Raw genomic sequence first — 12,391 nt, 5'->3', positions numbered from 1 at the left:
AAAATAAACACAAATGTCCATCACAGAGATGGGGCCCACCTGGGAGGGTGATTTTTAAATGCACCGGGATGCACCCCCCCCCCCCCCGGGTGAGCCGAGCTGTCTCGCACCCACCATGGCTTGCCCGGGCGGCACCAGAACAGCTGCCCGCCCCCCCCCCCCAACACACACACTTACTGTTGTCAGGGGGGCTGCTGGCGAGGAATTCGGGAGTGGGGCCACTGCTTTTCTCTGCCAAATCAATGGCCATTTGGATATCCTCAACCCACTTTTCCATCTCGGACCTGCAGCTGAAGAGCCGGGCGGCAGGATTTCAGAGCACGGCGGGGGGAGGGGCAGACAGGTGAGGGGCGCGCGTCCGCGTTACCTGGCCGCCACGACGATGGACTGCCGCCGGCCCCGGAGGGTAAGGCAGTGGGGTACACCCCACTCGTCCTCGCTTTCCTCGATCTGTGGGACGAGTGCGCATCATGTTACTGCCAAGGGGCAAGCGGGACACTCGGCGCATTTTCAAACAAACGTTGGCTACGCTGGCTATGGCTCAGAGGAACCAAGTCCGAAAAATCACAATCAGAAAGCCGAAGGGAAGGTCCAAATGCACTGAATTGCTTTTTGGCAGAGCGCGTAAACTTCCCTCTATCCGGTGACGGAGGAGAGTGGGAGGCTAAGCCGGGGAAGTCATCCCGTGCACACTGGCGTCCTGGCCGCCATCATGGATGCCCACGGGCGCACCTCTGGGGCCGGACAGGTGGCTCCCCGCTCGAGGGGCGGGCTCCACCTCGCCACATGAGTGGTGAGGTCTCTCTTTCAGGGGCCCTGGGCCCAGCCATACCTCATGGCCACGTCAGCTGGTAACTTCCAAGTTACCCGTACATCTCACGTGCACCAGGAGCCGTGTCCCGAGCCCCTCTTGGGGAGCCCGAATGGGGCCTAAGGTGCCTGGTTACGACCCTCCTTCTCCTTCCTCAGCTGGCGGGAGACAGGCAGCGCACAGGGAAGGGGCCCTGATCGCATGCCCATGGCGCATACTCACGGTCATGCCGTACAGCGGGAGCTGTCCATGGACTTTAAACTGATTCGAGGCCGTCAGCCCCCTGCTCGTGTACAGCAAGACGTCGTTGAACTAGAGGAGCAAGGACAAGTGCGGATGAGGTGGATGGGCTCTGCTCAAACAGCAGGTGCAGAGCGTGTGTTTTCAGAATCTTGCGTGGCAACTCACTGATCGCAGCCCCTCTGGCTGAGCCGCGCTGGCCGCTCCTCCTTCCTCCCGGGTGGCCCGGGCCCGCCCTGTGACCCCATGGGGTCCCCCATCACTGTGAAGACCAACGGCTGTCGGCACTTACCAGGAAAAACATGCGCTGCTGGAGCCCCTTGCCAGAGAGCTTGCTGAGGCTGCCCAGGCGAATGAATTCCTGCAGAGCAAGCAGACCGACCCCAGCGGTTGGCGGGGAGATGCTGGTGGCCTCATGCCACGCTCCCTTTCACGACGAGAACCACCGCCGTCACAGTTACTGTTCACCGAATACTGCTGTCCCTCCCAGGAACCCACAAGGCAGGGACTCCGATGGGCTCCGCTCGCACAGAAACCAGCGCTCAGAGGCCCCGATGGGGTGGCTCCGCGGCCAGTGCAGCGGGCTCTGCGCACAACCCCCGGGCCCGGCAGGTTTCCCGCTGCAAGGGGGGTAGCAGGGGCCCCAGCCACATGCAGAGTGGCAGCAGGGCACGGGGACAACAGATGAGCCAGAGGGGAGTTACCCCGAACCCAGGAACTGCTCACAGCTCTGGTTCCTGGAAACCAGGAACTGTGCTCTAGGATAAAACAGCCAGAAGCAAGCGCGTCTAAGGAATTCTTCCCTCCAGATTAACAAACTAGAGGACACTGGTCATTTGGGGCACTTAACCTCCACCCCCAAAACTATCATTTTTAGAAAACTGTGGTAAAATACATATAAAAATGACCGTTTGTGACCTTTAGTGCATTCAGAATGTATAGTATGCATTGCTATCATCTAGGTCTGGATGTTTTCACCACCCAAAAGGAAACCCATGCCCACTAGGCAGTCACTCCCCACTCCCCGCTTTCCCTAGCACCTGGCTCCCACCAATCCGTTTTCTTTATGGATTTGCCCATTCTGGATATTTCCTATAAATCGAATCTTGTCATATATGACCTTTTGTGTCTGGCTTCATTCACTCAGCGTGTTTCCAAGTTTTATCCACATTGGGGTATGTATCAGAACTCCCTTCCTTCCCCGGGCTACTTCATTGTATGGATACATCACATTGTGTTTATCTGCTCATCTGAGGATGGACACTTGGGGTTTTTTTCCCTATTGGCTACTATGGAAAATGTTGCTATGGACACTCGCGTTCAAGTTTTTGTTTGAGGGGGCGCCTGGGTAAGTGTCTGCCTTCGGCTCAGGTCATGATCCCAGGGTCCTGGGATCGAGCCCCGCATTGGGCTCCCTGCTCCGCGGGGAATCTGCTTCTCCCTCTGCCACTCTCCTCTGCTCATGCTCTCCCCCTCTTTCTCTCTCAAACATAAATAAAATCTTAAAAAAAAAAAAGGAAGTGCTGTCCCATATATTTCTAAAAAAGAGTTTTTTTGGTTTGAATACCTGTTTTCAATTCTTCTGGGTATATACTGACAAGTGGAATTTCTGGGTCATATGGAAATTCTATGGTTAACTTATTAAGGAACCACCTAACTGCTCTCCATAGTGCTGCTTCTGCAACATGGCTGCAAGTTCATTAACGTTTTTCACATTCCTCCCGTAGAGGCAGGGTCTCTGTCTGCCTCTCTTAGATATGGGTGAGCTGGTGACCGATTTGGCCAATGAGTGTAGACCTGACACTATGTGACTAGGTCAAAGTAGCCTCTGCTTTGTCCCTGGGAACCACTTGCTCTTGGAACCCTGAGCGGCACACAGCATTAAGACAAACCCTGAACCCAGGGTCAGCCAGGCTTCTCTCATGGGCTTTGTGGTGCACAGTCCCAGCTGAGCCTCCAGATGTCCCTGCCAGATGTCAGCCTCGGACCCTCCAGACCAGCCTATCTGGGACCCCTGTCAATGCACAGGGAGCAGAAGAATCACCTGGCTGAACCCCGCCCAATTCCAGACTCGCAAAACCATGACCTACTCGGAAAAGTTGTCTTTAGCCACTACACATCGGAATAGTTTGCTACGTATCAATAGACTTCTAGACACCTGCCACCAGATTTTTCTGTGCTCACAACAGCTACTGAGCCAAGGAGTCAGCCAACTCATTTTGATTCTATAGATTTTTGCACAGCCTGACTCAACTCTGTTTTTTTTGCGAAATGTGGATCAAAGACCATGTCTGCCGGCAGTTTCAGGGATGTGTTCTGGGGACCAACAAAGGAACATATAATAGATCCTCGCAGGAACTCGGCATGGATGCTATCAGACATCGACAATGCGATCCGAGGAAATGATATTGGAGGGGGGCATCACTGCCAGGCAGCCGAGGATGGGATCTGGTCTTGAACCTGCTGCTCCCACCTTGCACAGCTGGAACACGTGTTTTCTAACAAATCTGAGGGAGTGTGACTGTTTTCTGTGCGGGAGACGAGGTGCCCCGTGACACTCACTGCCAAGAAGACAAGGGAGCCCTGTCTATGTTCCAGGGGGCTTCGGCGGCCAGGAGCAGAAGGGCTGCAGACTCAGATATCAATGTCTGAGGCTGGGGATGGAAAATGTCTCGTGCCTAGAATTTTCCTTTTTAAACCACAGAATGGGGAGGGGGGATGGCCTCGAATATCCTTAATAAGGAGCAAGCTGCTTCCTTCTGGAGGGAAATCCAGTCCACACCTCTGAGTTTTAACCAAACGGACCTCACACACCTCCAGACCCTACTTCCTTTCTGAATGTGTTCCTCCGACAGGAAGGCCAGCCCGGGAAAACCTCTCCCTCAGGCACACAGTTCTTAGGATAAACACCATCAGGGGGGCTGACGCGGGCCAAAGCGTGCTGCGGCCTTTATGCCTGGGGGAAAAATCCTGCCTTCCAGGATGTGATGCTGTCTCAGACTGACCCCAGCAGGAAGGTGAGCAGGATTATGCCATGCTAGGAATTATGCTGCAGTAGCCGAGGGGGTGTCTCTCAAATTATCTACTCCCCTTTAAATCTCAATTTTTAAAATTCCACTTGCAGACAAATCAGAGCTTTCCTCCCGCCCATGGGGTTATTTGATAATTTAATTAATGATAATCAATTAGCCTTGGTATATGGACTACCCCATCTTAGAACTTGTTCCCTGGAGGGCCTCTGATTCCCTCCTTCCCATTTCATTCAGGGTTGACTTGAGGCTGGTTGATGAACAAAAGAATATCGATTTAAGGCAGTTAGTAACCAGCACCCCACTTCCAACTTCACCTTTATAAATAATCATGAGCACGTGGTATGTGCCTGACATCAGCTGGGTGCTTCTATCAGCACCTTGTGGGAGCCTGTAGGTTCAAAATTATCCCCATTTTTCAGATAAACTAAGAGCAAAATGATTTAGAAGCCTGCCCAAGACCAGTGAGTGACAGAACCCATATTTAGCTAAATGTCTTCCACAATGCTGTGCTATGAATCACTACCATTAAAGTGTAGACTTAATCCTCAAATAACTATAGGTGGGGGAAGGAGAAAATAAAGTCACATTTGTTGTGTTATTTTTATACACTAAATCTCATTTGATCCTTATGGCCTGCAAGGGAGAGCACAGGATGCCCATGTTACAGAAAGGAAGAACATTCTGGTTGGTGGAAACACCCAGCTCTGGTGGAGCCAGGACCTGAACCTGGGGCCTCCTGCTCTAATCTGCTCCTCTTTTTATAGCACCAGTGGGGACCTTTCCTCAAAATTAAAAAAAAAAAAATTTTTTTTCCTAAAGATTTTATTTATTTGAGAGAGAGCGAGAGCACAGCGTCGGGGGTGGGGTGGGTAGAGGGAGAAGCAGACTCCCCATGGAGCAGCGAGTCCAACGCAGGGCTAAAAAATTCTTTCCAGGTGGTCTGTCTGCCACCTACAGATTTTAGAACATCCAAAGTTAAGAGAAAAATCACAGTGATTCCACTGGCCTTTACTACGGCACCCGTGTGGATGGGTCAGCATGGTTGTTATGTGCTGAGGCCCGGCAGAATGTTCTCCCCTGCAGAGCTGAAGCAAGCCCCCCCCCCGCCCCCCGCATTCAGCACATAAGCCTCTCCTGACAATCTTTCACAACTAGTTTTCCGGACAGCCTTGTAATTAGGCGCCCTGCCAGAGAGACCCAAATACACGGAGAGGTTCCCTCATCTTCCCTACGTTACAGACAAAGTTTCTGGGGCAGCTTGCCTGGCAGACAAGACGGAAAGCGCCTGGCATACCGGACACAGCACCTGTCTGAAGACTAGGCAGCTATGGGGGTGGGCGGCTCAGGTGGTGATCTCAGGGCCGTGAGATCGAGCCCTGCGTCGGGCTCTGCGCTCCGTGGGGAGTCTGCTGGAGAGTCTCTCTCCCCCTCTGCCCCTCTCCCCTGCTCACGCATGCAGGTGAGTGTGATCGCTCTCTCTCAAATAACTCTTAAAAAAAAAAAAAAAAAGATTAAGGCAGATGTGCAGCAGACCCAAGGCACCAAAATTTTCTTTGGAGCCTGGGTGATGTATACTTTGGAATGGGGCAGCTCTAGGGATAAAGGTCCTATAGACCGAGTGGATGTACTACCTAATATTTTCTTGATCCCTGGGCAATGATGGCTTCCTAGGAAAAGAACTGAAAGCAGGCAGGCTGCCCTGTATTTGCACACGCCCCTGGCCTGGAAGGAGTGTGTGCACGCAGTGAGGCCCTGCTTCCCCGTGAGCGACCTACATTTCGTGAGGGGCAGGGCGGGTGAAGGTTAACAGCTCAAGTGAAAGCGTATCTCTCCGAGAATCACGTTCTGGCTAAAACGTTATTTTAATTCTAAATTAAAATTATATTTATGCACAGAAAACTGCATCTTTTAAAAATTCTTTTCATCCTTACACGGGAATTTACGTGCTTTTGGGCACTAATTTTCCTGTGCCTTTGTATCACCATTTTATCCCACTGTTTAAAAAAAAAAAAAAAAAGTTCTCCTTTAGCTTCCATTTCCATTTACCTAACTTTTAAAAGCTAAAATATGCTATCTCAAATCCTCTCAGAATATGGTAGGAGGAAAGTAAATTAGCCAATCAACCAGTAAGGGGAAAAAAGTAGACAAGAGGTCAAAGGCTTGCTTAATCTCCTCCTAACACGGGTTTGAGTGACACGGTCATGGTCAAGGTGTCTTTCTAGTTGCCTTGCAGCTGGAAGGAAGCCACTTCACTCGGGAGGAGGGTGTCTTAAACCAGAGTCCGTGTTCAAAAGGTTCAAATTTAAGTCACTTGAACATCGCCTTCCTGGCTTGGCCTCCAGCAGCTGCTTACCCTTCCTGGAATCACGAGATTGTCGATGCCAATCAAGTCTTTCTTGAGTTCGTGCAGCTTCTGGAAATTCTCCATCTTGATCATCGTACCGTGAAGCTGTGCCACCATCTCAGTAATCTCTGCCAAAGCAGCTAACGAAGCGAACAGACACAGGAACAGCGGGATGAATGGCAGACCAGGGTCTCCCCCGCACCCCCACACCCTGGTAGCAGCCCTCTGGGTAACATCCCTAGTAGCTGAACTAAGTTAGAAGCCATCCTCCTGGGGGAAAACACTGCTATTCCTCATAAAAATTTCTCACAAATAAAAAAATTTGCATTATGTGTTTATTTGCTTTACTTGAGTTTCCTAAGTGCATTTTGGAAATGTCAACGGCCCCTTTGTGGCTATGTGGTAGACAGCTGTCCTTGGGCTGGAAGCACCTGGCAGGGAGGGGCAAGCGGGAGGGGGCCTGGAATTCTGTCCCCAGGGCAGAGGTTTCTACCCACCTCCTGTTACCTGGAAAGAACAGAACACGGAGGGGGGGGGGGGGGCACAGAAAAATCTGGGGCAAAGGAGGGATCCTTCTGTGAGAGAGTCTCCCTGATAGTGTGACACTTTGGGGCACCTGACATTCCAGCACAAACCACCCCCCCCCCCCCCCCGGTTTTTCCTTCTGCAGCAATTACACCGTTTACCAAGATGACTGCAAAAGGCTGCTTCGTTTTGCAGCATGGGCACATCTCCCCTACGCAGGTACGTATCTGATATGGAAAAGGAGCTGATGCCCAATTAGTGCAAGTTTAGTTTATGTCAATCCACAGTAGCTGAGCATTTAGGTATTTTCGTCAGGAAATACTTGTCAACGGGGGCGCCTGGGTGGCACAGCTGATTAAGTGTCTGACTTTGGGTTTTGGCTCAGGTCATGATCTCAGGGTGGTGGGATCGAGCCCCACGTCAGTGGGGAATCTGCTTCTCTCTCCCCCTGCTCACGCACACTCTCTCAAATAAAAAAATCTTAAAAAAATTGAAAAAATATAAAAAACTAATCTCTAAGATTTGTCTACACATCCTAGATACCAAAGGACTGATTTTTCTGCAATAAGCCCCACATCCTCATGTCCCTCCTTAAAACCCTGTCTTCTCTTTGCTCTTCCTTGCAGTTCTGTGGGGTTTATGAGACCCCACGAGATCTGGTCTCTGCTTACTTTGCCAGTCTTGTTTCTGCTGCTATCCCTCTGTGTTCTACACAGAACTTCCACTTTCCGGAATGTTCCATAGTCTCTGTCCCCTGTGGCCCTCTGTACATGCTATTCCCAACTCTATCCAGGAAAACTCCTAAATTTTATACATTAGATCTAAATTTAAAATAACCTTTCCCTCAGAAAGCTCCCCCTGAGCCCCGAAGGCTGGGTCGGGTCAGGGGTCAGTCACTGCCCAGATGTCCTGCCTTCTGTACCCACTAGTTGGTCCTGTGAGCGGGGCCACATCTGCGTTATTCCCTCTCGTATGCCTAGTACACAGCAGGTGCTCAATGCGTATATGCTGCATGAGACTGGCCAGGGGCCAGCGCATGACGTTTTGACTGTAGCCTGAGGGAATCCGGTGTCACTCAGGTTGTAAGCAAGAGAGTAAGAAGTATATTTAGAAAAAGAGGACATAGATGGGAGGTGTTTGTAACGCTTTAGGAGAGAGGTACCAGTGGCCCAGGTATCTCATCTGTAAAATGGGGTAACAGTTCTTACTGTTGTTGGTTGTTGAAGGAGTAAAGGCACCAGTATTACTAAGATACCTGGCACGGTACCTGAGGGCGTGGTGCTGAGCGAGCGACACGGAGCAGTATCATCATGACAGTAGGACAAGATGGTCAAGAACATGGGGTCTGGGTTTGGGCTCCGAGCCATTTGCTTTCCAGCTCTGTGACTCTGGGCATGTTGTTAACCTCTCTGGTCTCAGCAGCCCCTATATGTAAAATGAGCTCACCCCTGCCGTGAATATCAGGAGTCAATACAGGTGAAGTGCTTCTTAAGGTGACCAGCACATTACAAGTGCCCAGCAGCAATTAGCAGAAGGACTGATTATTAGAGGCCATTTTCCGCAGCCAACCCAAGGAGGGAGTGGGGAGTTTCAACCATGTGGGTAGCGGAATGCTTCCTGGAGGGGGCTGACTCTTAAGTGGGGCAAACCAGCCAAGATCAAAGAAGGGAGGTCCTAAGGGCCATGAGCAGTTCCTTTACGGAGAGACCAAGAAGAGAAGGCGGGATCACGGAAGCCCGAGCACAGCGTCGGGGGGGGGGGGGGGCTGCCCTGCCCCCTGGCTCACCCCCCGTCCCCCGGCTCACCCCGGCAGTCCCGGAAGTCGGCGTGGTGGGGCGGGTGGTGCTTGCACAGCCGCTCCAGGACCTGCTTGTAGTGCATGAGCCGGTGCAGCGGGCGCAGGAGGAAGGTGTTGAGCGGCAGGTAGCACACCTTCTGCAGCTCGAAGTCTCGGCACAAGTTCTCCAGCCGCCGTGAGCCCCTGATGCCCGTCTCCAGCGCCTCCAGAGCTTCGCTGTGCTTCCACAGGTGAGCCGCCAGTTGCTGGGGGGGGGGGGGGGGGGAGACAGACAAGTGCGCATGCGTCCCACCGCTCCTGCCTCTCGGAAATGAAGGTCGCCTTGGCTTGCGACGCTTCATTTCGTTCTCTTATTGTCCCCATCTTGCTATTTATTTCATAATTTCAATTGGGTTCTCGGGATGAAAGAAAAAGCTCTAGTAAAGCATCACGCAGCTGAAAATACTTAGGGATTCTGGAGTAGGAGATGTATATGTTATCTTAAGAGGTGAGACTGACAAAATGGAGGGGAATAGATCAACAGGAGCTCCTTCAGGGGGCCTGTGGTTTTCTTCTAAATGTCACCAGATGACAAACAGACCAGGGCCCATTCAATAAATGTCACACAGTTACCACTGTGCATTTCTATTTAACTCGCCCCTTTCACTTATCAATAAGTATCTGCCATGTGCCACCTACTCTGCTCGATCCTGGAGAGCTGGGTGAGAATTAGACATGGACCCTACTCTACTGGGGTCCGACAAAGATGCTTCACTTGACCAACCTTTCTTCAGGCCCCTGAGCCTTCTCCTCGACCTGTGAACCTCCTTATTGAAAGCCAGTTTTAGCAAAAACCCGGCTACGTCAGCCCAACCAGAACCCCTACACCCTGGATATCTGGTCACCCTTGACACTGGGTTCATCTCTCATCATCCCCAGGTGATATCAGATCACCCCATCTTCAGCAAGGAAAGCTTGTCAGGTTGGTTGAGCCAGAACCTGACTTACCCTGATGTTTCCTCTTCATACGTTCCCATCCTCTGACCCTGCCCCTTGGCTAGAAATCCCCGCTTGCCCAAACCATCTTCAGAGTTGAGCCCAGTCTCTCCCCCACCGAAAACCCCACTGCAGGGGACCCTACCCCAGTCACAGTGGTCCTGAATAAAGTCTGCTTGACCATCTTTAACACATGCCGTTGAAGATTCCTTTCCTATCATAGCTATCACGGTGGAGTGGCGAGGGTAAAGAGTTGGAGAAGAAAGCATTAATGGAGGAATTCATTCTTCACGGCAGATGGGGAAGAATCTCAAGGGAAGGACGTTTCCAGACAGATAAAGGTAATAAGATGGGCACAAGGACATCCGGGAACAGCAGCTGTCCTCAACACTCACTTCCTAGGGGCGGGCTTGCTATCCATGCACCACTCGCCCCCACATCTACATTTCCATGCCCTGCAAAGGCTTCCTAAAGAGCCTGAGATGCAGCAAGTCCGGGTGGGAACCCCACGTTCCCTGCCTCAACTGGGGCCACTCTGAGATTCTCTAACCTCAGCATGGCTGCCACCACCAGCCAGTTACTCAGGACAGGAAGACCAAGAGAACACTCCAGATCCCCCCATGTCTTGAATCCTTTACCAAGTCCTTCCCAGTCTACCTCCTAAAAACATCAAACCTTTTCCTGTCTTCTCCGCACAGTCACTGCCCTGGTTCTGGCCTTGCACCCCCCCCCCCCACCACAGTGGCCATGTCTCCATCGGGGCCTTGGCCTCCACGCCTCACCCCTCCACACCTAAGCCACTGACATGAATCAGCGACAGAGCTCAGCTTGTGGCCTCTTGGTTGGAACATGACAAGCTCCCCCCATCTTAGGACAACCTCCAGAGTCCTCGGCAGGGCACACAGGGCCCTTAGGATATAATCTCTTTACCCCTCCTATCTTGCTTCTTGCCACTCATCCCAGGGCCAACCTGAACTTGAATGTGCCAGGCTGCTGCACTCAGAGCCTCCACACATGACACTCCAGTTTGGACTCCTGCTGGCCTCAGCAACTCCCTTGACACCCAGCCGCCTCCACCGGTTAGGGACTCCTCTTTCTTCCTGTACTTAGGCTGTACTTGTCCATCTTAGCCCTTATCACATGGTGTCCCCTGCTGGGGTTGTTGACTACTTAAAAAAAAAAAACGCACAGGAACTTGCAAAGAAATGTACAGGGAGGTCCTTCACCCAGCCTCCCCCAACGTTACCATCTTGTGTGACTATAGCATAACGTCAACACCAAGAGATTGACACTGGTCCAATCTGAGTTTGTCTGGATTCTACCAGTTACACATCCCTTGTGCGTGCGTGTGCATGCGTGTGCGCATGTGCAGCTCTATGCAGTGTTATCACATGTGCAGTCTCTTATTTGATTTTAAGAGAGCACATCTGTCATGTTCCTATATCCTCGGGGCCTAAGGCACACAATAGGTGCTCAGTAAATGCCTGTTCCCTGCATGCATTAATGAGCAAATGAGGGACACCTGGCTGGCTCAGTTGCTAGAGCATGCAACTCTTGCTTTCTCGGGGTTGTGAGTTGGAGCCCCGTGTCAGAAGTAGAGGTTACTTTTAAAAACAACAAAAAAAAGCAAATGAACCCATGCATGCACCCAGCTGAGGCAGGAGTCTTGCAAGAACCTGAGAGTCTGGAGAGGCGAGTTCATGGTCAACTGGAGCAGAGTGGAATGTGAAGGACAGCGGGAAGGGCCTGGAAAGATCATCCAAGGCTAGACTATGAAGGCTTTCTTCGTCACGTTTTGGGTTTGGACTGTATTCTCCCAATCAGAGAGATGCAGGAGGGCTTTGAGCCTAGGCGGTCTGGCTGAAATATAAATGGTGACTGGGAGCTCGGCTCGCTGGGAGGAGGGGAGGCACCGGGAAGCAGGTCGAGTCATCCAGCAGACAGCAAACCGAGAGCCAGAGGGAGTAATGTGGTAGGAGTTTAAGAAGGAGAGGAAGCAGGAGTTGGGCACTTGAGGAGACAGATGGCTCGCATGGAGGTCCCAGCCTGGATGAAAGGCGGATCTCTCTTATTTGTGTGATTTCGAAGTGCCTTTGTGCACCTGGGCAGATGTTTCCAGGTGGAAGGTCACAGCATGGGCCAGAGATCACAATCTGGGTATGTGACTTTCAGGCGGGAATTGCAGCCCCTGGCCCAGCTGCCTCGGTCATGGTCACGAGTGGAGGGAGGGTCAGCACCCCCGCTGAGTCCCTGCAAATGCAGGTAAATACACGGGTTTGTGTGTTGGGGGGTGGGGGGCAGGAAGGACACTGCAAGCTGCAGGTCACTCTAAGCATTTTGGACAAAAGCGCTAACCTGGTCTTCTGCATCTCTAGAACCTTCTGCCGCCCTCCCTTCATACTTCATAAAAATTCTTCAAAACCAACTATAATCATTACAAGAAAAAACAACCCAAACAAATTCTAAAAAAGGCCGCCGTGGCTGTCTGAGCCTCTCCACCTATTTTTATTTTGCTTGCACAGAGCTGCATGCTATAAATGCTCATGGCATCCGCACACCAGCTCATGCTGCCAGCAGCCGATGAAGCCGACTCAACACAGAAATGCCAACTCAGCAGACTGAGCAAAGAGACCGGCTATGAGCGCAAACCGAGTATGTTCCAGGAG

At 51.6% G+C, this 12,391-nt stretch overlaps 1 protein-coding gene across 1 annotated transcript in view; it reads right to left on the bottom strand.

The window, feature by feature from the left end:
- The window catches only part of FARP1 (FERM, ARH/RhoGEF and pleckstrin domain protein 1), a 210,288-nt gene that overhangs the window by 6,714 nt on the left and 191,183 nt on the right, over positions 1-12,391 (bottom strand). The window contains exons 17-22 of the mRNA XM_028112034.2: positions 8,758-8,995; positions 6,437-6,567; positions 1,344-1,412; positions 1,034-1,123; positions 368-450; positions 178-290 (exon numbers count right to left, since the gene is read on the bottom strand). Coding sequence (XP_027967835.1) covers positions 178-290; positions 368-450; positions 1,034-1,123; positions 1,344-1,412; positions 6,437-6,567; positions 8,758-8,995 — 724 coding nt within the window. The remainder of the gene's footprint in view (positions 1-177; positions 291-367; positions 451-1,033; positions 1,124-1,343; positions 1,413-6,436; positions 6,568-8,757; positions 8,996-12,391) is intronic.

This window comes from Eumetopias jubatus, unplaced genomic scaffold, assembly GCF_037043125.1.
Source record: "Eumetopias jubatus isolate StellerSeaLion01/CBP00866 unplaced genomic scaffold, mEumJub1_p1.0 scaffold_3, whole genome shotgun sequence".
Taxonomy (NCBI): domain Eukaryota; kingdom Metazoa; phylum Chordata; class Mammalia; order Carnivora; family Otariidae; genus Eumetopias; species Eumetopias jubatus.
Note: the sequence above shows the minus strand (reverse complement) of the source record. Positions and strands in the feature narration are given on the sequence as shown.